The 24,209-nt window shown below is 39.9% G+C and overlaps 1 protein-coding gene across 1 annotated transcript; it reads right to left on the bottom strand.

Moving 5' to 3' along the window:
- Positions 1-245: 245 nt before the first annotated feature.
- LOC146481466 (PDZ domain-containing protein 8-like) lies at positions 246-23,393 on the bottom strand. The gene is made up of 19 exons (XM_085108246.1): positions 23,187-23,393; positions 20,676-20,916; positions 19,393-19,619; positions 18,589-18,942; positions 17,542-17,762; positions 16,053-16,324; positions 13,862-13,940; positions 12,853-13,075; positions 11,755-11,871; positions 10,254-10,363; positions 8,978-9,125; positions 8,291-8,322; positions 7,989-8,064; positions 6,591-6,685; positions 5,650-5,872; positions 5,058-5,165; positions 4,005-4,067; positions 2,955-3,068; positions 246-1,989 (listed from the first exon to the last, which is right to left on the bottom strand). Exons 1-19 carry the CDS (start codon positions 23,331-23,333, stop codon positions 1,882-1,884), a joined length of 2,958 nt encoding a protein of 985 aa, XP_084964372.1. The 5' UTR covers positions 23,334-23,393; the 3' UTR covers positions 246-1,881.
- Between the last annotated feature and the right edge of the window lie 816 nt (positions 23,394-24,209).

Below are 24,209 nucleotides of genomic sequence, written 5' to 3'. Positions count from 1 at the left end.
GTTATAAAACAAGTGTGTGCATTCGATAAAAGTTGTGAGCGTCGTTATTCGCGCAATAATGCTAACCGGGGCATTTCATTCAGGTGTGGTGTTGAAAAAGCCGCACAGCTTAACACAACAAGTGTTTAAATACATGGGCGAATTTTAGAAATTTTAATCGGAAAGTATGTGCCTCGGTATATTCACAGATGCCTAAATAATTAATCAGATTTATTTCAACCCAGGTAAATCATAACTGCATAATATTGATTTAGAATTTGTTGACTTTATTTCTCCGTTTTGTTTACAAGCCTTTATACATATTTTATCAAGATGTCAATAACAACTTGTAAAAAAAAACATAATCTCTATTACTATACATAATGTATATAACTGTAATTTCAAACCCCTTGGAACAATATTAAGTCTTTCAAGAATTTTCAGGTAAATGAATAAAAATAGGAACTTTATTGTCTTTCATTAAAAAAACAAACTACTTTGCCCTTCGCTAGAGCTAACACTCGAAATATGAGCCCTAGAATCTCTTTATGGAGGCCAAATTACTTTATCAACTCATTTTGATAAAACTGAACTTTCGTTTCCACTCCCCACTGACGCAACATCACAGATTCTTTAGAAACTAACCCCGTTATACTTTGTTAATCCAGTGTTTGTTTATCATTTACCACAACCCCTCAAAAATTTAGTTTGAGAGATAAATGTCGCAATTCTGTTTTAGTTTATTGCACTGGTAAATTTCCATTCTGAAGACAACATCAGAAAAAATAATAGTTTCCCGTTTTCCCAACAGGGACGTCCCGAATGAAACTCAGTATTTTGTTCCAGGCCTTCTAGGATCGTGCCTTTTGCCTAAATTAATTATAATAATGGATGGTTCATTGAAAAAAGCCTTGTGGTTTCTCATTGGCTTCCTAGCTACCTTTATTTTATCATTATTACACTTATAATGTCATGTATAGTGGCAGAAAATAAACTTGTAACTTGAACTTGAGCTCATGAAGAGAAACGCCTTCTTCTCGTATTGAAATTTGCGTTCGAATCTACGAAAACTTTTGGGTAAATAATAAACAACCATAGGTTTGTGGCTATGCTCTTCGATGGCAATGATAACTGAAAACAAAGGAATATCTGTCACCACGACTCCCAAGATTCCTGTGCTGCATAAAAGACCAAAGGCGAGAAATTTTCTTCGGGTATTTTTCGGCACCCTTCGACGTTTCTTTTTTGCCGCAAGCGCGAAGTCACTCATCCAGACGCCACTGATAATGAGCTTCTTCATCGCTCGGCTTATCGTTGGAGCTCGTTGTTCCAGGGTTTTCCAGAATAACCGTCAACTTTGAATTGTCTTATTTTAGATTTACACTTCTCAATGAGAATTTTTGACTATTAAAAACGTGAAACTAAAATTTGACAGTCATTACAAGCTCAACCTCAACTAAAAATGAGTTAATTCAATTCCATGGGGTTTAGTAGCAGGCAATACTTATTCGGAACAATTTCCGTAGGCGTGCCATGCCTTTGAGTTACTGAATTTTTATTTAATGACCTTCAAATCAGGTCAAATTGTGATAAACGCACCAGGCGTTTATTTGAGAAAAAAAGGTAAGTACCGACCAAGTTGGGCTCGATCAGATTCTGTTGAAGAATTGTTTTAAAGTTTCCAATCACTGGAAAGGAATGAACGTAAAAATGAACGTAAAATAACAATAAAAAAGGGCCCTCCCCATCCTCCCCCCAAAATAGTGCTTAGGCTTATGCTACAGCTAAGTCATTTTTCAAGGAGAAGTGTAAGGGCTCTCGTGCTAGTCTTTGCGCATGTGTAGCTACTGTAAACTAAGGTTTATATTCCCTGTTCTCTCATCCCTGTTGTAGCATTAAAGATCACAGCTGATATCTATCGAGTTCTTCGGTTTCAACACAGCTTTGATATCCAGCACAGTACTGTAACATGAGCATCGCCAACGCTTGACTCCTCTCCTCGGATTTGCCCTACATAGAGAAACAACAATTGTGGATGACTGTTGACGTGATGTTGGAAGACTTCGTCGTCGCGTTGATCATTGTTATACAACAACTATTGTACAACAATATTGGAACAATTGGCCGCTGCTTTATTGGTGTCACTCAGCACAAGTTTAGTCGACGACTGGTAAACTTGGGCAGAAAAGAACGAGCAAATGGGAGCATGGGGTGGTTCAAACTCTGTGATCCAATGAGAGTTGCCGGTCTAAGGCAAGGGAGTGTTTGAACTCGGTTGGTTTGTCTTGAACAGTTGGGAACTCAAAAACGGTAAGTGCAAGTGAGAGGTGTAGGTCAAAGGAAAGCAAGAGTTCGAACTCTCTGTTGCTCTTATTAAAATGTCGGTGATCTTACGCGACAAACTCCGAACAACTCTCATCGATTGTCGTTCCTCTCCGTTGTCCACTTGGGGCGTGGGGGGGGGGGGGGGGGATTTGCTGGGACTCTGAAATCCTTACCCCTAACCAGACCAGTTCAGCTGCATTTTGTAACCCTATTCTAGACTAAAAGACCAAAAATCCTTCCCTATCATGGACTCACTATTTTCCAGAAACTCGTTCACTGTTACAGTCCAGCAAAGCAAAATCTTCTACGTGTTCAACAACAACTAAACACCTTTTTTAAGTGTCAGTTCCAGGGAAACCGAGTCTAGTCTAGTCTCCTTCGCAGCCGTTGTTTGGGCGCGTTGCGTGACAAGCTCAAACAACAGCTGCGAAGGAGACTAAGTCTAGTCTAAATTCTTCAAGCAATTGATCATTTTTCTGCAAAATGATACCCTATTCTAGACCAAAACTCTCTGATTTCTATACTCCACTAAACTACTTGAAAACCAAACCCTTCACAGGGGCACATGCCCATGTAGCTTATATATGGGAGTACCTCCCTCCCCCAGGGGGATCTCCACTACTAGTCAATCAGTGGTTGAAGAAACTTACCAGTAAAGACTCGATAACAGCCTTTTGTTTCCTCTCTTTCGCTTGCCTTCTCTTTTCGTACAGCTCTGTACGCGTTTCACTCTCTTCATCTATTTCCACCTGTAATTTGTTCATCTAAGAAAAACAAACTGCTCATCTAGACAAGTGTTTGTATACGTTCTAGAATCCAGACCAAAAATGTTGGGACGACTTCCAAACTCAACACGAAATACCCACCCCCTCCCCTCTCCCCCATCACCATGCGATATTGTCATGTTGCTGTGTTTATGTACAGTCCGAATGATTTCAGTGGCTATCAACACTGTTTGGGGGGAGTGGGGGTGGGGCTGCCAAAAATTCGCAATGATAGCATCACCAAGCTTATGGCGACTGGTTATAGATATCCAGAAGACAAATGTACACTGCCAACGCTATTTTCGTATTTGTCCCAGAAAATATTGACCAGGATTGCAGGTTTCCGTTACTTGTCAACAACATCGTAAAAAAAATTTTCAAAACTGTCACCAAACGCCTTTAAAAACGTCCAAGAATTGGCGTGCTTTCCATTCGAACACATAATTCCGGAAATTTAGGGTCTGGAATCGAGTGGAACAGATTTTTTCCGAAATAAAATTTCGGAATTTTGGGTATACCTCGCGAGGTTTTCATGACTTTCCGGAAAATCGGAAAAACCTGAGGAAAATATCGTTCCATTCGTCCATTCTTACTCGGCTCCAGTTCCTCCAACGTAGGTATTTCGGTTTGCGTGGGAAAACTCGTAAATGGAACGGGCTTGTTTTCAAGTCAGTTGCAGTTAACAGGGAAATACTGTTCCATTCGGCAACTAAATTTCGAAACTTCAAACCGGAAAGTTTGACAAAATAGCAACCCCCCCCCCCCCCCCCACCCAGTATCGATTTTCCAGCCAAGAAACTCTTTTCAATATTTGTAATTCTGTTCGAGTTTTGACCAACAATACCATCAAAAATTACTTTCATAGGTTGGAAATAATCCTCCCTGTAAATTCAGAGACGAAGTACTGACGCACTAAGCATAAAAAGTTAGTCTTACCATGTCTTGCAACTTATTTTTTCTAGCCTCCAGCGGAAGGTTAGAAAACAGTTCCCTGCCGGCCTAAAAAAAATTGAGAGGTTGTTAAATTGAAGGAATACCGCAAACTTTATAGCAGTACAAAACAGTGCATACTAAGGGGGCAGTTTCTATCCAACAGTTTCCAGCCAATCAGATTCTCGTCTGCGTACATTTAATTTGATCAAGCTCAAACTCGCACACAAGATGGCGCACCGCTTGGTAATTCACGCACGCAGACGCAAGTTGGTCTCAGTATTAGAGAAATTAAGAATTATGTTTACGGCAAAACGGCAGAAATGACCACGTGGCCATGTTTACCCTATATTGGCCTCTCACTGTTCTCAGTTTCTCAGTAAAATTGAGTACTTTTGGGTTCCATCAAAGGTCAGAATTTTTTTTTGTGCTATTCTCAAGTGTGTAGTAATGTTTTCAAGAAAACATAAACGCGAATCTCTCTCACGCCCGCAATTCTAAATCTCTCTATTTTTTGTCATGGGTGCACGTGCAAAGCTGTATTGCAATGACATTTTGCGTCCTCGTTTGGCCTCGGCTGAATTTCCGCCGCTCACTCGGGTCCGGTTTTCCTTCCCGAGAGGAGACACTTCGCGGGTTCATTTCCCGAACAGTGGCTGACAGTCGAGCCAGTGCTTCCGATGTAATCCCAGAATTTAAGCAATGCTTGAAAAAGCGAGCAGTTTTAGACGCGATAAAACACGTGCTACGAGTTTTTTGAACGGTTTCAAAAACATTCCTGGAAAAGCGTGTGTTCATAACAACTATGCTTTTGCGAACGTTGGAAATTAGCATACGAGAAAAACACCGCATACTAATAAGAAGGAGGTTTATCGATGTAAAGTCCCTGCACGTGATGTATTATCGACCATTTGATAGGTCAATGGGCTTTTGAATCACTAATGAGTTTTGAAACAACATTAATGCGGGGAAATGTCTCGAATAAAATTCTTAAGTGAGATTGCCTCGACCATTTCTGCAAATGACTGTAGATGATCCAAATTTGAAGACATCACTGACCTCTCGTACTCTCTCTGAAGCAATTGCAATATCACTCGCTTCTAGCCCCTTGTCTCTCTTATTCAATAGTTGTTCGTTTGGATTAGCTGTCTGTTCACTGCTTCCTGACTGTAAAATATGAAAATTGAACTGAACGTAAAAAAGAGCGTAACAGATAAGAAAAAGAAACAACAACAAACAAACAAAATGCGAGAAACGAAGCAAGAAAACAAACCGACATATGAAGTTCAAACCTATGCACTCTGGCGGGAAAAAGTCTGCTCGCGTACATGTTTGTCCCCAGAGCCCCTCGAGTCTCTTAGCCAGGTAGGCCATGGCACACGAGAGACGATATTCCGTCTAAGATTCTAAGATTTTTGGCTTCTTTTTGTTTAACATGTGATGTTTCTCCAAAGACAAAACAGAGAAAAACAGACAAAATTCTGACTAACTGTCACCAACTGCTCAAACACCCCCAAACGATTCCCATTCTCGTTCAAATCTTCTGTCTCTCGAGCTCTCCGTTTTTCGTGCCAAGGTCCCTCCGACCAAGAGACTCGGGGGGTGGGGGGAGGGGAGGGGGCTCTGGGGACAAGAATGACTCCCAACTTACCTCATCACTTGTTTCCGTCCGCTCTCCGTTGGCCATTGTTTTCATTTCGTCTTCATCGGATGATTTTTCTCGTTTGGTGACCAGGCGATCAACCTCTGATTCACTTGACCCTTCTGCAATCGACTCTTGCCCGTCTTTAGGTTCCTCTTCTTTCTTCACTTTGCCGTTGTTCTCTGCTTTCGATGGCTTTCTTGAAAACCAACCAGGTGTGGATTTGGCCGCACTGCTTACAACAACGGAGAAATTCAATGACCTTTTTGAAGTCAAATAAAGCTACAAAATTTCAACTTTTTTTTTACACATCACTAAACTAAATACGCGCTAACTTGCCTGAAAATAGGAGATTGAAATTGCGTTCGACTGACCGTATTCCGGAATGAGAATAAGCGGAATAGCTGCTAGATTTCTCTTTTTAAGTAAATTTGAGAAGTAAATTTGTGCAACTTTCGCTGATACACGATAATTTAAGAACCATATTGTACTCCAGTAACTCCAAAAAGCTCTCATGAAGGATTTCTTGTCATCATTGTATGGATTCCTATTCCGGAATAGGGTCAATCGAGCGCACCTTAAACTACCGAGTCTCACCTTACAGACATACCATTCACAGAGCCTGTATATTAAATCCGCAGTAAAACTACGTAAAGTTTGCAGCGAAACAATTGCATACGATTTCAAATGACCATGTCGAAAAGAGCGATTCAAACGGCAAAACTCTTTACAACAAAAGGAATCTAGGCTTTCTTGAGGACATTTTGTGCGTCGTTTTCGTCTGACGATTCATTCTTTCAAAAAGATGAACACTCGGTCTCGTGATGAAACACTGTGTCTCGTGTTTGATGTATTGCATGAAACACTGAAAGATAATTTTTGAGAATGCTGCTTATCCTTAAACATATCCTTGAACTGACATTTTACTTTCCAGAAATGTATACACTTACCGCACGCAGTGCGTATAACTCATACAATTCTGCAAACATTTCTTATGGCAAATCATGGCGCATGTCCTACACTGAAAGGCAACTTTAGTCCACACCTAGATCATGAGCCAAACCAAATTGAAAAAATAGACTTTAGTAAGCAGGCGCTATGATTGGTTTAAAGTCGTCTTTACATAACACTTTTTATAATAACTATCAAAATTCCCGCGCGCTGATTGGCTCGGAGCTATTGTCTATAAGAGTGCAGACAATACTGAAATATGAGGTCAGATGTAACGCGCGCACTTTCTAGAGGGAAAAATGGAAAATAAAGCCAAATCCTCTCGTCTGTTTCCACGTTATAGTACAAAAAAAAAATCGACGGCAGTTTTCTATGGTCTACACTCTTTAAGACCATAAAATGACGTCATAAATAGTACAGAGTGCAAGCAACGTGGTTCCCTTGGTTTGGCAATAGGCAGATCCTTCCGTTTTTCTTTTGTTATCCAATCATTACAGGAATTTGATGAAGCGGTTTTCAGTTGAGGCTCGAACGTAATTTCGGGTTTGCTTTGGTTTTGTGTTCCTGTGTGCCATGGTTGGTTAGAACGAATCGCGTCACTTTCTTAACCCCGTGGAACGTATCGTAACTTGCTCGCACGCCCTTGACGCAGCTACATTTATTTGTTCCGAGTTCTGATTGGTTCATTATGTTGTCTAACAGTGCTTTCCATTTGGGTTCAGATCAAATGCGTCATTTTGAAGGAATGGTGGTGCGAAAAAATCACTCCGAAACTGGTATGCGCTATTTTGAAGAAATTCGAAGGACTAGAATAAAACTTATCCTGCAAATTGGTACGTTCCATTTACGAACTGACCGGTTTGGCCAGCCGGCCAGTCCTGACAAAGGGAAAACGCCCTGTTTACTGTGATTGGTTTGAGTGTGTACTTTCAGTTTGGTTTTACGACACTTAACAGATCCTTCTCCAAAATTGGCGGCCGAAAATTCAAATAAGATAAATTTAGAAACGTATACCAGCACTAGAAAGAGCACTTTTACTTTAGTAACCCGGCAAAGTTTCAGCATATCAGGTGTAAGATCAGCTGAGAAAATGTAAGTTGAAAAATGAAAAATTTACAGACGTTTGTATGACTGGGGATATGACGTATACCCCCAGTCATACAAACGTCTGTAAATTTGTCAAATTTCATCTTACATTTCCTTAGCTGATATATTATTACCTAATATGCTGAAACTTTGTAAAGTTACTAAAGTAACGGTGCTCTTTCCAGTGCTGGTATCAGTTTCCCATTCAGTTCAATTTTAACTCATTCAAATCTGTTGCCGGCATTTTGGAGAAAAAATTGCTATAATTTAACAAATTGGCTCATAAGAAAAAAAAAATGTAAAACACATACCTTTTTATTGCAGTAGCTACATCTTGTGGGGAAGTAGAACTGTGTTAAAATAAACTGATGTTTTGGAGGCTCCAGACTGAAAAATACGATCAAAATGATCAATGTCAATACATAAACCATTCAAGAACATCGTAAAATAAATGCTGCTTAAATTTAAACCGGAAATTACGTCGCAGATCTGAGGGTTACATTTTTGGCCTTTCGTATGACAAGATCATGGTTAAGTCATGACTCACAAATTTAATTCAAAAGATTTGACGAGACGTAAAGAAACCTCATGTCAACTAGGAAGGACTTTCTACCTTTCAAGAGTGTCTTTTCCTTGGCTTTTATCCTGGAAGGCAAATATCAAAGAAAAAGCATAACATCTTCAGAAAAGCGTCATATCTTCTCCGTCAAGCCTTATCACTCACTTTGCCTGCCTCACAAGCTTGGCATGTCCTGTTGGTCATATGAACTCTATTTAGTTATGTCAGTCTTGTCATAAAATGAAGTAAATCACGACAATGTATTTAGCGCAGAGCACTTATTGGGGACACTTTCCAGATCGAATTAGAATTTAGAAGCGTTGGGGAAAACCGGAAGAGGGGAAAACCGGAGTACCCGGAGAAAAACGTCTCGGAGCAAGGACGAGAACCAACAACAAACTCAACCCACATAAGACGCCGACTCTGGGAATCGAACCCGGGCCACATTGGTGGGAGGTTAGTGCCATATGTCTCATCACTGAGCCATTACTGCTCCCCCAAATTACAGGCCAAGATGTATTTTGAGCAAAATTACATTATACAGGAAGAAAGGCAATTGGTTAGATTCAGAAGCATTGAATGGATTAAATCTTAATGCCTTGAATCTTTATTGCCTTAACGCCTTGTCTTCCCATGTCTGTCATGCCATGTCACCGCGTGCCATGTCATGTCATTTCATGTCACGTCACTTCAAGTCATGTGACACCATGTCACGTCACGTCAAGTCATGTGATGCTTTACCTTGGGTTCGGATTCTTTGAGTGAGTCCACTTTCTCCAGTATAGACTCATCACAGTCCATCAATGATGGCGTGTGACGGAATATCAGCGTGATATCACCACAGCAAAGCTTTTCCTTTAGTCCGGGATGGTTGCGTAGGTAAGGCTGGCTAAAAACAAGATATGTCAGACAGGTAAGTTTAATAAATAACTCAAGATGGAGCGGTTTTCAATTGCCGGAGTGCCGAAAGTAATTGCGTTTTTGCTTTGGTTTTGCATAACTACGCTCTGTGATTGGTTGATAAAACTCGTGCCACTTTCTCAACTAATAAGATGTAAAACTAAAACCAATCGTGCCTCGCTCGCACGCGTTTTCCCGCGCTTGGCGACAGTTACGTGTCTTTGCTTCGAATTCTCGGTGTGTTGGCTCGTTGTGTTGTTTACATCTGTTACGATTGGCCAGAGTAATTACTTTGGTTTTGGTTTTACGACACTCAATTGGAAACCCCTCTATGAAAAAAATTCATATACATGAACTGCGGATGAAAATAGTTAGCAAATAGATGAAAGACTGTCGCAGATGAGTTGCGAAAAGAAAGCCCGAAAAACAATCAGGCTGAAACGGGATTCGAATATCGTACGCGTGTTGGGTTCGAATCTCGAACCAGCCTGAATTTTTTTTAAGCTTTCTTTTCGTAACTGCTTAAGTTGCGTACCTAACTGCGATGATCCTTCATCAACTTTATAACAAATTTGCTTTTGAAAGTAAGCACAAAGTCACAATTTTTATAAAAACTGAGGTTAAATACATCCCTTGACGGAGCTCCTTCAGGTTACCTGAATCGCGCTGAACTACGTTTCTAGCTCGAACCATATTTGTATGGAAAAGAAAATAACCCTTCTACTGCCTTGTCCTGTTTACGTTGGTAACGAATATTGAAGTATGAAACTCGAATTTATGATGAGCAAATTATTAGGCCACCATTCCAAACTAAATGCCAAATCCCCCTTGCCTGCAAATTTGGATTCTAAACAATTTTAAGTGCGCGTCTAGCCTCAGAATCTTATGAAATGCAAACCTGAGCCCGTTTGGGAGCACAGGCGCAAGTTCAAGCTCGCCAGGGTTTAGGTTTGTTCAATTATTGGTAGCTTCCCTTGCAGACCCTCTTTTGGCCCGTCACGCAATCTTTCCTCCCGTTGGGGGAAGAAAGATTGCGTGACGAGCCAAAAGGAGGGCGGGTAAATTATTGGCGGATTCTGAAGACCCAAAGTTTACACAATAACAAACTTCAAATTACTTTGAGATGATCCTGTCCGAATGTGGAGAAATCAACACATAACACTCCTCATGCCTCTTGGACGACAAAAACAAACAGCTCAGTGCAATGTCCATCAGTGGAATGGTTATCTGCAAACAAGTTTACATGGAGTACAAGTAAGTGAAATGTCTGCGACAATAATTTGACTACAAACGCTGGGATTTGAACGCATGTTTCTGCTGAGCTTTCGAAGTGCAGGAGACTCATGTACACTTGAACAACGGTTATCTCCAACCTCTCGCATTTCGAAAGGAAAATTGTCAACCCCTGAATACTGGTTACACTTATTCTAATCCGCCTCTCTCTCACTCCCATTTTCTAGTTGCTATCCTTAAACTATATGAATAAAGACTTTTAATAAAGTCTTACACCTTTCAACAAACATGAAACGTTTTCAATAATAAAACACGTAACTAAACTGAAAGAAAAATAAGGTGAAAGAGTACACTAACATTTTAACTCATGTAAAAATGGCACGTGTTAATAAACGTACGTTCAAAACGCTCAGAATTCACTGCAGGGACGAGAAAATCGAGCCACGTTTCCGAAATTTCCTTGTTCGAGATACCTCGAGAGTTCACTGTAGGTCTTAGTGGCTTAGTGGACTTAAATGTAACACTGAAACTGCACAAAGGAAAGGACAAAAAAAAGGAATGCTCCAGACTCGGAGATTTACGCAATTTGTATCTTAACAAACACAGTTTGGTGGCACTCATTTCACAACAAATTGCAAATTGCCTAGCGTAACTGCAACTTATACAAAACAACAAGTGACAAGGAACAGCTGTTTTTCTCTTCCTCAAAGAAAGCCAAGCAAAGAGCAAAACCCACCAGAAAGTCCGAAAAATCGCTTGACGCGTGTTAAACGAATCATTTTACTTTTCTTCGTTGACAAGTGATATGATATGATATGATATGATATGATATGATATGATATGATATGATATGATATGATATGATATGATATGATATGATATGATATGATATGATATGATATGATATGATATGATGTGATATGATATGATATGGTAATCTTTATTTATCCACGGAACAAAATTTGTCAGCTTTAAAAATGCCTAATACTAATATAATAAAAATATTTAAATAAAAATGCTGCTTTCCACGAATGCCGTGCCTTACAGTTCTTTTAGTAATCGCTTAAATTGCCCAAGGGACTCTGCTTCCCTTAAGTTACAAGGAAGACTGTTCCAGAGAATGGCGCCACAATAGCTGAAGCTGTTTTTGTAATAGTTTGTGCACGGTAATGGAACATTGAGTTTATTTTCAGAGTCCCTTAGGTTATATGCGACTTCTCGCCTTTCAAATTTAGAACTAAGATAGTTTGGAGCCAACTCGTGCAGAGACCTGTAAACCATCGTAGCTCTTTGAAGTCTAGAGTTTACGCGGCGTCCGCTCTTAAGTTTCGCTTCTCGTTCGACTTGAGAGGAAAAAAAGCATTGTTAGAGGTCTAGACACTTACATAGCCCAGAAGAATGTCCTTGTCGGTCTTCTCCTGTGATTTGCTCCAGATGCACAAGTTCAAGTACTGGTCTTTCTTAAGGACATCAAACTTCACAGTTTCATTCCAAACCGGCTCCTGAATAAAGAACAAAAAACCGATAAAGTTCTCCTCGGAAAATATTTCTCTCGCATTGAAAAACTCCAAATGATTATCAACTCTATTTATTTTATAGTAACTTGAGAAGTAAACGAGTTTGGTATCGAGTTAACATCAATGACAGTATAATTTTGTATTAAGTGAAACTCATGCAGTTGTTTTTGGATGCAGACAACTTAGGCCCTGCTGAGGCTAAGGCTATGTTCACACTTGGTTCCCGAGCACAGTACCCCAGTAAGGCACTAATGTGAACACACCTTTTATCAGGTAACCACGCCAGAATTCGGGCACTGAAGTATGCACCGGTTCCCAGTCTGCACGCGTTTATATGTTGTGCCCGGTGCCCACGCACTAGTCCTCGAGTACCAAGTGTGAACATAAACTGTGCTCCTATTATAAAGAGCCTGCGTCTGGTTGCAAAAAGCATCTTAAGATAAATGGATGAAAGAAATGGACAACTGAAACAACAAACAAAAGCTACACACATGAGCATTTGGACGGAGGCCCGCTCATTGACTCCCTCTAAAACAAATTCAAAACATCGAATCTTCCAGAGGGTGGATATACTTATCTGCCTCAATTGGGACTATCGGTATATACTTTCAAAAATTCATTAATAATTCATAAGTCCATTGACCTATCAAATGGTCGATAAAACGTCATGTGCAGTGGTTTTAAAACGCGATAAAACCTCCTCCTTATTAGTATGCGGTGTTTAATGTTTTTCTCGTATACTAATTTCCAACGTTCACAAAAGCATCATTATTACGAGCTCTCTTGACACAAGCTTTTTCAGGAATGTTTTTGAAGCCGTTCAAAAAACTCGCAGCACGTGTTTTATCGGGTCTAAAACCACTCGACAGCACCTCGTGGTTTTAAATCCCGATAAAACACTGCTGCTCGTGTTTTAAACATTACATAATTTTCCTTAACAAGACTCAAAGGACTTGTCAACCATACCGTGCACGCTGACACTAGCTTGGTTTTTACGTTGTCTAGTCCATCCACAGCCTGCTGTGGTGACACGGACATTTGGTCGTTTCCCGGTGTTGCCGGAATGGTGGCACTGGGCGGGGCAGCTTTCTTGTCCGTTTCTTGAGCTGGTGGGTCTGTGTTCCTCCCCTGTACTACTGGAGAGTCTTGTTTTGTGCTCTTGGAGGGCAGTCCAGGTGCCTTTTCATCTCTTTGGTGAAAAAAGTGAGAGTGCAAAAAGTTAGAACGGTTACTTGACCGTGTACAGACTTAGGTGGTATTTACATGATAATGGCGCGACTTTCGCTCCAGTAAGAGTTCACTCCAGTGACCCGGTACGAAAACTCTTTCCGATGTGATGTAAACGCGGTACGTCTGTTCTTTCCGGCACGAAATCACTCTCCGGAGAGTCTGGAACGGGTAGTAACACACGTCCGCCGGTATGAAGTGTCCCTTCGTGTAAACGCGGAATGAAATCTCATCCCTTCATGTAAACATGGTATGAAATCACAACGCTAGATCAGTATGAAACTCGCACCGGTGCGAGTTTTTCACATGTAAACACCCTCTTACCCATAAACAAGTAAAAATGCAAGAAATTTTAGAATGTTGGAAGAAATTCTCGTACTGAATTTTTTAGTAACATGTGCACTCTGCAGTGAAAAAACAACAGCAACAAACTAAACAAGAGCAAAAACCGCTCTAATTTCTGACTGGTGATCTCGATCAATTTGTCTTGAGGCTCGACAGAGGTTCGCCGGTTGCTGTAGCCTGCGAACGCAGAAGTATTTCCAGCTGTCGCTTCTCTCCGCCGTTATTTTTCGGCGAAGAGAAGCGACAGCCAGAAATACGTCTGCGTTCGCAGGCTACAGTTGCCGACGCATTTATCCGCATGTTCTACGTCAGAACTGACAGTGTAGAACGCAAGGGTTACTTGGGTTTTGAACTTCATCTTCACCTTCTTTTGTTTGACAAAAAGCTAAAAAAACTAACGTACCTGGAAACTTGCTGCTCGATTCCAGGCTTTATTTGAGTGCCGTTCTCTTGGCTTGAAGCCCCAAGAGAAGCTTTCTTTGCTGTTGACAACAAACATAGAACAGAGTGAACATTTGGACAGCTTAACATTACTGTAGCAGAATGACCCGGCGGACTTTTGAACTACTCACTGATGCTTTAAGGATCAGTGTCACATATTTTCAGTGTTACTTTGAATAGCGAAAAAACATATTTGTATCGTTGGGAACGTTAATATAATGAGACAACTTTGTTAAAAATAACCCTACTAGTGCACAGAAACTAGTATCAATCAATTTTGTCAGTTGATGGAAATGAACTGCCACTTGAAAAAAATTGCCCAATCTTTTCAAGTTCCTTATGTGTTTTTGGAAAAATCGTTAAAAACATATTTTAATTTATTCTTCCTCGGAGAAATCATCTCATATTTTCTTTCCGATACTCTAACAGCGATTTATAATAATAATAATAATAATAATAATAATGATGATGATGATGATGATGATGATGATGATGATGATGATGATGATGATGATGATGATGATGATGATGATGATGATAATAATAATACATGGGAATTTCAGTGGCACATCCACAGAGTGGCTGTTCGTCCACTGTTTCCAGGTCGAATTGGAATTTGGAAATGTTGGTTTTTGTGGCGGGAGGAAAACCGGGGAAAAACCCTCGGAGCAGGGACGAGAACCAACAACAAACTCAAACCACATACGGCGTCAACTCCAGGAATCGAACCAGGGCCACATTGATGGGAGGCGAGTGCTCTCACCATTGCGCCATCCCTGCTCCCATCGACATCCATCGCAGAGGCAGCGTGGTCGAGTGGTTAGGGCGCCGGACTTGAAATCCGGAAGTCCCGGGTTCAAGTCCCGCTCTGACCACCAGATGGAGTTGTCTCTCTGTAGCCCCAAGTTCAACTCCTCGGACGCGCTTGTAAATAGCCAGCTAGTCTGCCTCCTGCCAGTTGGGAATTAATCATGTTATTTTCAATTTAAATTATTTCTTTGTGAAGTTTAATGCTCGGCCCCACTAGCACTTGTGCTATAAACACTACCGAGGGTAAATAAAGGTTATTTATTTATTTATTTATTTGTTTATTTATTTTGCTCCCCACGTTAAAGAAGGGGTCCTTTGTCAAAATATTTGAGCAGCTTTAGCTAACATACAGCAAAATCTCCGTAACAGTGTCCCTTTAAGTATCGCAACTACATGGGTTGATTTCTCACGACACAGGACGCTTTCCATTAGCTCATCGGTTATTGTATCCTACCGGTGTACGCTAGGAAGGTTAGTGGTTCGATACCCATCGGCGTGCTCGTTACAAGACGGACGGTTCATCTTTCTTAAGCCGGCGACACCTTACGCGGTTTTATATGCAGATCACGGCGAATTCGATCGCCAGTGAACAGGCCATTTCCGAGTTGCTGTGAACCTCATTATGAAAGCGAGGCTGAGTGTAAATCTTTTCATACGAAAAATAGTTTTGTTTGTACATGAATGAAAAATGATTTTCATAATAAAAACTTTGCACTTAGCCTCGCTTTTACAATGAGGCTCAAAGCAACTTGGAAATATCCTAGATCACGCTTAATACGGTCACACTAGGCGATTTTTACGCCGATCATGCGTGGCGATTCCGCACTCCACTTCGTTAGTGCTCGCTATTTTGAAAAGTCAGTGATAAAATCGCGCAGTCTGATTGGTTCAATTAGTTGGCGAAGAGCTTATAAAATCGTAGAAGCGGGCACACCGGGCAAATGACGGTGAAGTTTATCGCCTTAAACCCTTTAATTAAGCCCTAACAGTGATCGGCATCACATTTTATCAGAATCAGAGTGGTGACGAGAATTAAGGACACGATCACACAAGATGAATTCGCCTGATATTCTCTACAGTGTAAGTGCAACTAAGGAGAATTTAGATTCTGATATCAGAGGGTAAAGGGTTAATTAAAAGAATTCTGCTTTCTGCAAACCATTCAACTACTTATTATAAATCGTCTCAGAATGGTTTTATCGGTTACAAGTCATAACACACTGTGTAGTGTTTCCTGCAAACCATTCTTACTTAGCAACTTGTTAAACCTTCAATGTTTGCAAGACACCTTGCGTAAAGAAACATAGCGTAACACCGCCTTATATTCAGTCTCTGACACAAACCTTGTTTTCCTTTCAGCTTCTTCTCTGCCTTTTGCCTGAGCTCAGTGCTTCTCGATAGCATTTCCCTGACAGCGGATTTGGCGATCTCAGGGTCTGCGTCTTCAAATAGTGGCACGATAATGTTGACAAATTCATCCTCAGACTCGCTGTCATTGTTTAGTGCTACATTCCTGAAGTCCACCACCGTTTTGCCTTGTTCTTTGCCGTCGGGATTTTCTTGGTTCACTTGTTGGGTTATTCTTGTTGGTGGCCGTTGAACTGTGGCGGTGAATCTAGTTAAATATAATAAAACGAAAATAAAACCTATTTAATCCCGGTTTGTACGCTACATTTCTCATGCCTTCAATTTTTACACGGCTTAGATTGCGGAAATTGAACAAAATTGCCCGGTTAAATTTTCGCAGGTAAAAGCTTTGCAATACTAAGTTATTTTAACACGAATTTTTAGTGGAAACTAAGCTCCCTGGCTGCATGAGCGAGAGCTGTCCGGCTCAGTGCCTTCTGGGATCTTCCTGCATCATGTGGGCAGAAACCCGAGTAACCATGTTTAAGCGCGGTCTGGCTAAAGTGATATCACGACTGCTTCGTATCCATAATCCGAATGTGAGCTGTTAAGAGTTTTTTCTGATACCGTATTTATTCAATTAACCGCCCCCCTTCGAATAAGCGCCCACCTCGAATAAGCGCCCACCCCACCCCCTCCCAACAAAAAGCATTTCTGTACTAGCCTAGCGTGAAGTAAGACGAGCCTCAGTTGTGTTCCAAAATTGGTTTTAGATACGGTAGTCAATGAACTCTTATATTGTTTATGTTAGCTTTTGCACTTTGTTTTGTCTTGTTGAAGCAAAATAAACTTGTTATGGCCTTGTTTTGTAATTCTCTAGAAATGCCCTCACTTGCTGAAAATATTGGGAAAATAATAAGCGTCCACTCTCATGGGCCCAAAATTAAAAAAGCGCCCAGGCCGGTTAATAATAATACTTAACAGTTGTAACGCGCATTTTAACATGACGTGATGATCAAATGCGCAAAATAATAAACAAAACAGATAAACACTATAACATATACATAATTACATAAAATCGTTTGCTAAATTAATTAATTAATTAATTAAAAATCCTATAGTGATTTAAAATAATATGTCAGTAAAGTTATTTAAAAGCTAAACGATAAAAATATGTTTTTAAGTGTTGTTTAAATTTGTCTAGTTTATGAATGTTTCTGATTTCCTAAGGGAGCGAGTTCCACAATTTGGGTGCGGCCATAGTGAACGATCGAAGCGATACCTTTACTGTGTACATTGTATCTTTACATTCTAGCTTCTCCTATTTTGAGGCCTCCTCACGATAAAGATTATCATTAGAAGTATTACTCTGCACCATGTAGGCCTAACCATGATGGGCTCACATTCTTAGGATTTAGAATAAAAAAACCAATAATAATAATTCAGTAGTGGTTTGATACTCTTTAAATTTAAGTGTTTAAATACCTGCTTTTATTCTTGATCATTTTAGCTGCTTGTTTAAGTGACTCTATCTTGTGTCCATCTATAGCTACAAGAATGTCTCTAGCCATGACACCGGCTGAATATGCTGGAGAATCAGTAACTATTGTCTCTATAACAATGGCTTTACCAAGGTCATCCTCGTTGATCTCTTTACTAAGTGTTAGACCAAATGAGATGTCACTGTTTTCCCGACTTATCACAATCTGCAAAGACCAAGTTTGATAAACAATGTCTACAAAACTTTCACTTCTCATATTACACAACAGAAATAAAAAGTGGTTACAGATCATCTTAGCATACACGGTCTGGAAACTAGGTTAAAGCTGCCGTTATATATTATAGTGAAGTCTGTGGTAATTTGAGCTCAAGCGTACTAACCACGTTAAATAAAGTATTTTACAATTTCTGTCAAAATTCCTGTGTATTGATTGGCTCGTAGCTATTGCCTGTAAGAGTGCAGACAATAAAAATGACGTCAGATGTAACTCGACTTTCCAACACTTCTACTTTCATGTAGATCAATATTACCCGCACTCTTTATCAGTTGATACAGCAATAATGGTTATCAAATAAATGCCTCATCATTGGTGTTCAAACAAGTTGTGGTCGTTTTCTTGACATAATAGGTAATCATAGCAACAGTATAACCTGCTAAACACACCCAAAATTTTAACTTTAAGTGGTTATAAAACAAAAATGAGCTCAATAACCCCCATTTTTATTGTGGATCTGTGATCAGCATGTTCAGATGCAATGTTTTGCAAAGTTTTAAACCAAATCATGGGAAAGGATTCAAAGCCACTTTAAATGTTTGCAAATTCAAAGTGAAAAAGTGTCATTCCCAGGGTCTCTCTTCTTCCTGTCCTTGGGAACGAGCTTGAAAAACTGAAAAAAACAATGTTCATGTGAAAATTGTACCAGAAACGTTTTGTAAGTGTGACAAATTAAATGATTGGTTGTTGTTGTTGTTGAAATTTTCAGGGGGCCTTTAGATCTCAGAATTAGTAGGATGACTATCATGTTGAGCACCTCAAATGTAGGCCACATGGCTCTCCTGTTATCTGCAAGTTGACTCCATGGGAACAGATCCACAGACAGGCTACAGTACAGCCACGCCCAATTCTCTAATTCAGGTAAACGGCTACATCCCACAACAGTGACCTCAAGGCTGCCGACAGTGACCAGACTGTCATGAACGTAGACCTCCTGGGTCTCATCTTGAGGTGAAAGTTCCTGAAAAAATGGGTCGTACCTGATCTTGTAACTAGGCAGGGTGTGCTTCTTTTGTATTGATTTGCGGAGATGGCTTACAATGAGGGAGGTCAGCTGGGGTAGGTTCTTGCCTTCAAACTGCGACTCTGCTTGAAATTCTACTTCTGGTTCCTAAGAAAAGAAAGTAACTGAATATAAAATGTTTAGAGTGAAGCTCCTGCATAAGGCTAAGGTCCCCACAAGCTGAGAACTATACTTATGAAATGAGTAAAATGTTTTGATATGAGTAAGATCTAGAATTGCTGTAAATGGTCAAGGCGTCTACTCAAAACATTATTTTGAATTTAGCCCCAGTCGAAAGCGAGTTTACATCTAAATTTACCATTTGCTGTGAGCAACCTGGATTTGATTCCCAGGTTGTGATAAAAGTTTATTCTTTTCTTCTTTCTTTCCTTGAAAAACATCTATGCAAGTCTCTGTGGAGACTGTACATGATTTTCTCCACTTCAACTATGAAGTGTAAAGGTGCTGCCATTAGGCTTAAGCCTATCAACGCAAAATTCACAGATCCAACTTTACATCATTTTAAAGCAGTGTACACACAAAACATACATACTGCACCTCATAGAATGCTAACGACCAGTGAGTGAGTGGGTGTCTACTGAACTGCACTCTTGCACGACCTCGGAGAGAAGCCAACTTGACGGCCAAGTACACAGACTTGTTAAATACCAGATCAACCTGTATAGCCATGTGGCATCCTCCTGAGTATTCAAGATCAAGAGCAATATCCAACTCCTGGGGAACCTCCCTGGGGTCCTTTGTTCCTATCTTCATAACTGTGGCACCTACGGGGGAAAAGGAAATGCTTAGTGTACACTGTGCATGTGTACATGGTTTAAAACAAAACAAACTTAGTTTATGCTCATGGCATTCAGGGAGGAGAGGAGAGCCACACACAAGATCAATTTTTTTTGTCCAAGGCTGAGTTGTTCGAAGCATGGTTAGCGCTAACCATTGGTTAAGAGGTATTAAAACCTATAGGTTGTCATGGCACTTAACCCGGGTTAACACTAACCATGCTTCGAGCAATTGGACCCAGGCCTCTTTTTCCACAACAAAAATCTACAAAACAGTCTCTGTTGTCTTTGCTTTCTATAACCACAACACAATTATTAACATATCCAGCGTGTACTGGATATGAGATGATAGATAGCTAACAAGGCTGGTAGCGCTGAGTTGACTATATAATATTATTATCTGATATCCAGCAAACGTGAGTGAAATAATAATTTATGTTTCATTTCAGACAATCTAGAAATATTGCTAGATCTTGCTGATTTCCCTTTGCAAGGTTCAACCAGAAGACAATTTAATGGTTGCTATTTCTCGGGCATAGTTAAATGGCTCGTATACCATGGCTGCATCGGCAATACCAATCAAATTCCTGGAATTGCATAATACATGCACAATGATCCAGTTTTTAATAAGTGGAAGATTTATCACTAATTGCAGACATGATCACACCAGGTGGTTGAGAGTCATTTTTGCTGAATCATTCTGGCAGATAAATAGCCAAAATCTAACACTCCTGATATACTTGATTCAGACCAGTGACTGTATACATCTGACAATATTCACTAATCATTGCACATGACAAGAGTATAAAATCACCTAGTGCACTGTTGGCTAAGGTACGAGAACTTAAGAAAAACCTGTGATGAACCAGCTTAATAAGAACCCATCCCCACAGTAGCACTAATGCTCCTAGTCACCTCACTGCTACAAAACCAAAACTATGTGTATCTGGCTTGAATTCTGAACACACATTTTCTTGGCAGTAACAGGAAATGTAAGAAAACCATAAATTACAGTATATATTATACTACATAAATGTCATGCACCTTTAATGACTGGCAGAGATGTACCCAGTGAGAGCTCTTCAATAGTTATTTGCTCAATCAGTTTTCTGGCAGCTTTTCCTTTCATGACTTCTGAGAACTCCGAGTTCATTTTCTTGAGAAAGAATGATTTCATCTGCGGAGAATCTCGCCATTCCCTCCACAGAAAGGCCATGAGAAAGTTTAAACTCATGCATGATTCTTGTTCAGTGGCAGTATCTTTCTTGAAATAATCTGCAATAAACTGCAAAAGCAACATTTGTATCAGTTGAAGGCACTATTAAAGCCAGGGATGATTCAGGAATTTTCAATAGAAGGAGTTCAAATTGCAACTTTCACATGGCAGACCCAGTGTTCATGTACCCCATACTTATTTTACATGAAAGGGATTTATTTCAGATACCAACCACCACCAAAACATTCCTCTCTTGTATTAACATACAGTGCTTGTGAATGTCGTTATCCATCAGACTTTAAGTCTTCAAGAAGCCAGAGAATTGTCATCCAATTTCAGCACTTTGAGAGGTTTCTTACAAAACCAGTCTATGTCCTTTTTATTACACAAGGACGTCTGATTGTTTAAACAGAGAGTTCCATCAGACACCCAAGAATAAGAATAAGAAGCTTACTGGCTGAATTAAGGTTTGATGCATGTCAGTGTCCTTAAGGACGGTGCCTACTAATACAGAAGTATTTTTGTGCGGTTTATGACTATGCGGGAAAAGCAGATCTTAGCAAGGCCTATTGGAATCCAAAACGAAAATTGGGTGTAGCCTCGCATTTTTCAGAGATAATTAAGCAATAATATCTCTAAAAAGCGCCAAAATATAAAGTAATGTATGGGATTTTTTCCTAAATCGAAGCTTAATTATCTCTGAAAAATGAATGGTTACCCCCAATTTTCTTTCGAGATACCAAAAGCATTTGGTAAGTTCTGCTTTCTCCGTATAGTTTTAAACTGTGCAAAAATATTCCTGTATTAGTAGGCACCACCCATAGGAAACCCGAGTATCTCGCGATGCGCAGAACGTATGCGCAGTAACAATAGTAGGCACAGCCTTAAAGGGGAAGTATCATGAGGTTTTTTTATATTTTTTGTTAAAAATGATGAAACAAGACCTTCAATCACCTGCCTGCCAAATAATTCTACAATGACGAGAGGAACAAAATCAACTCATTTCTTGAAAGAAACAACTTGTGAAATGTTCTAGCGCATTTTGGAAACAAAAATGCGAGAGCTTGAAAAACATTAGCCTAATATTTTTCAAGTTTCAATCCCAACCAGCCTACTCTGTCTCTGTCCAGAGGCACTAATCGACAGTTTTGTTGCACTGGGGTGATAATTGATAACAAACTTGACCATTATTTCGTTGTTTCTGCAGACAGTCAAACATTTTTAATAATAAATTTTTAATAATTTTTGGGTTTTAATAATTTTTGGGTTTTGAAATGACAGCAAATTTTCGTGATACTTCCCCTTTCATCAACATTATTTTGAAACCCTCTGGGAGTGCCAGACTTCAAGAAAAATCTCAGTCTTTGATCATTTTTATGACAACTCCTTGCTCTGCATGTACTGTATATGTGTATTAAGTAAACATTATGACTGAGTCATCAAAACCAGTGGCGGGTCTACACCTTCATGCTGACTTTAGTCTCAATAGCAACATGCATAATCTCCCCACTATTTTCTCTATATGTATTATGGTACGTAGTTAAGAGAATTTATTTGAAAATCAAGCATTTCACTTTTGGTGATTATGTCTTATTCCCAAGACCTACTAAGACCTAAGTATGATCACATACACTGTAAAGTACAGAGTTACTATTAAAGGGCTGAATTTCTGTGGTAACCACCTGACGGAGATGTATATTATATCATTCCAATCATAAGGATAACATACACTGGTTTAACTGCTGAATGTGCACGTGTTTTAATTCTCAGTGGAAAAAAAAAATTCATCACTTGAGGAAAGAGCAAGATCGCAACTGAAGAAAAAGAGATGAAAAATTTACTTGTAATGAGCATCAGTTATTAAGGTGCTCAAATTTCCTCTTCAGGTCACGACAAAAAAGGTCACATCCCCACTGTTTGTGTGATCCTACCATACAACTTCAGATTCAGCGCGAGCAGCGATGAAGGAGACATCAGGAAACCACAGAGCAAAGACAACATAGCTTGGCTCAGCAAAGATAGCGCCGTCAGGAGGAAACAGAGGAGCAGAGGAAACGCAGATTGGAATGTCGCAGGCAGTACAATCGAGGTAGAAATCAACTGTCCACCCGCGAGGTTTTGCGTGTCATGTATTAATGCATTAAATTTAAGCTCAACTGCAATTTACATGTACGGTTAACATTTATTCTGTTGAAACTTTTTAAAGGAGAAGCAGTGCCTGGATGACTGGCGTTAAGGAGCATTGTAAGGATCATATTAATTCTAAGCAAAACAAGCCTTGATTAACACAAAATGAAAAGTGTAATGTTTTTGTCGCAAATATTATTACATGTTATTACCTCGGGATTGGTGACTTTTGTGCGCTGAGGATAGAGTTTCCGAGTGTCCTCTCCTGTCGAAGTCCACCATTTGTAAAGTAAGAATGCCTCAGAAAGCAGAACAGAAAAGACTCCGATCAGAAACGCGAGGATCAAAGCTATAATCATGAGCAAAGCGAACTACAACAGAGAACACGACATGTTTTTTTTAGTTCTGAGGAAAACGCCAGGAGACTGGGAATGAATAGCGTCCGCTGACCTGTCAAACCCGTGGTAACACAAGGAAGCGTGACAGGCCAAAACTCTGTCTGTTCTTCCTTAAAAACGTTTTGACTGTCACAATGAAGATGCAATGTATGGTCTCTTTTTCAGATTGCACGGAATTTTCTTTGCATGGTTTACATATCAGGCTTGGCTTCAGCCGCAACTCGTGAACTGCTGGCCCCAGTTGTTCAATTAAGCAATAGACCGCACTTTCCAGAAGTTTACCAGCGTAATAAAACCACGCGGGATGTTGGGAGAACACGAGAAAGCTTGTAAATCACGAGCCGCAGGCGAGTGATTTACAAGCTTTTCGAGTGTACTCCCAACATCCCAAGTGGTTTTATTACGCTGGTAAACTTCTGGAAAGTGCGGTCTATTGCTTTTATGAAATAACTACTTAGACAAAAACACTTAGAAATCGGCCCTTATATTTTGTAACTTGATCAAGTTGTTTATTCTCTTCAAATTCATCAGTAAGGCGGGAGAACCAATCACAAATCGGGATCTATTTTGAGCATAAACCTGTTGAATCGCCGACGGACGCATCGCAGTTTGAGCGAATGAATGAAAATGTTTTTTAAGTTAAATTACTGTCTAACTCTCACAAAAATGTGGCTAAAAAAGGTTAATGCCTTGGCGAAAGAATGCTTTTTATCAGCAGATAGCAGTTACTGATGAAAAGCGGACAGCGGCTTGGTGAGTGAAAAAACTTCACTTGTTTTGAGCTTGGCCAGGTCTTCTTTTTCTATTGCTGGTTTGTGCATGGTGTTTTGCATGCCT

Source organism: Pavona decussata, unplaced genomic scaffold (genome assembly GCF_977016875.1).
Source record: "Pavona decussata unplaced genomic scaffold, jaPavDecu1.1 SCAFFOLD_49, whole genome shotgun sequence".
Lineage (NCBI taxonomy): Eukaryota > Metazoa > Cnidaria > Anthozoa > Scleractinia > Agariciidae > Pavona > Pavona decussata.
The sequence above is the reverse complement of the archived record's forward strand: the minus strand, read 5'-3'. Positions and strand labels throughout refer to the sequence as shown.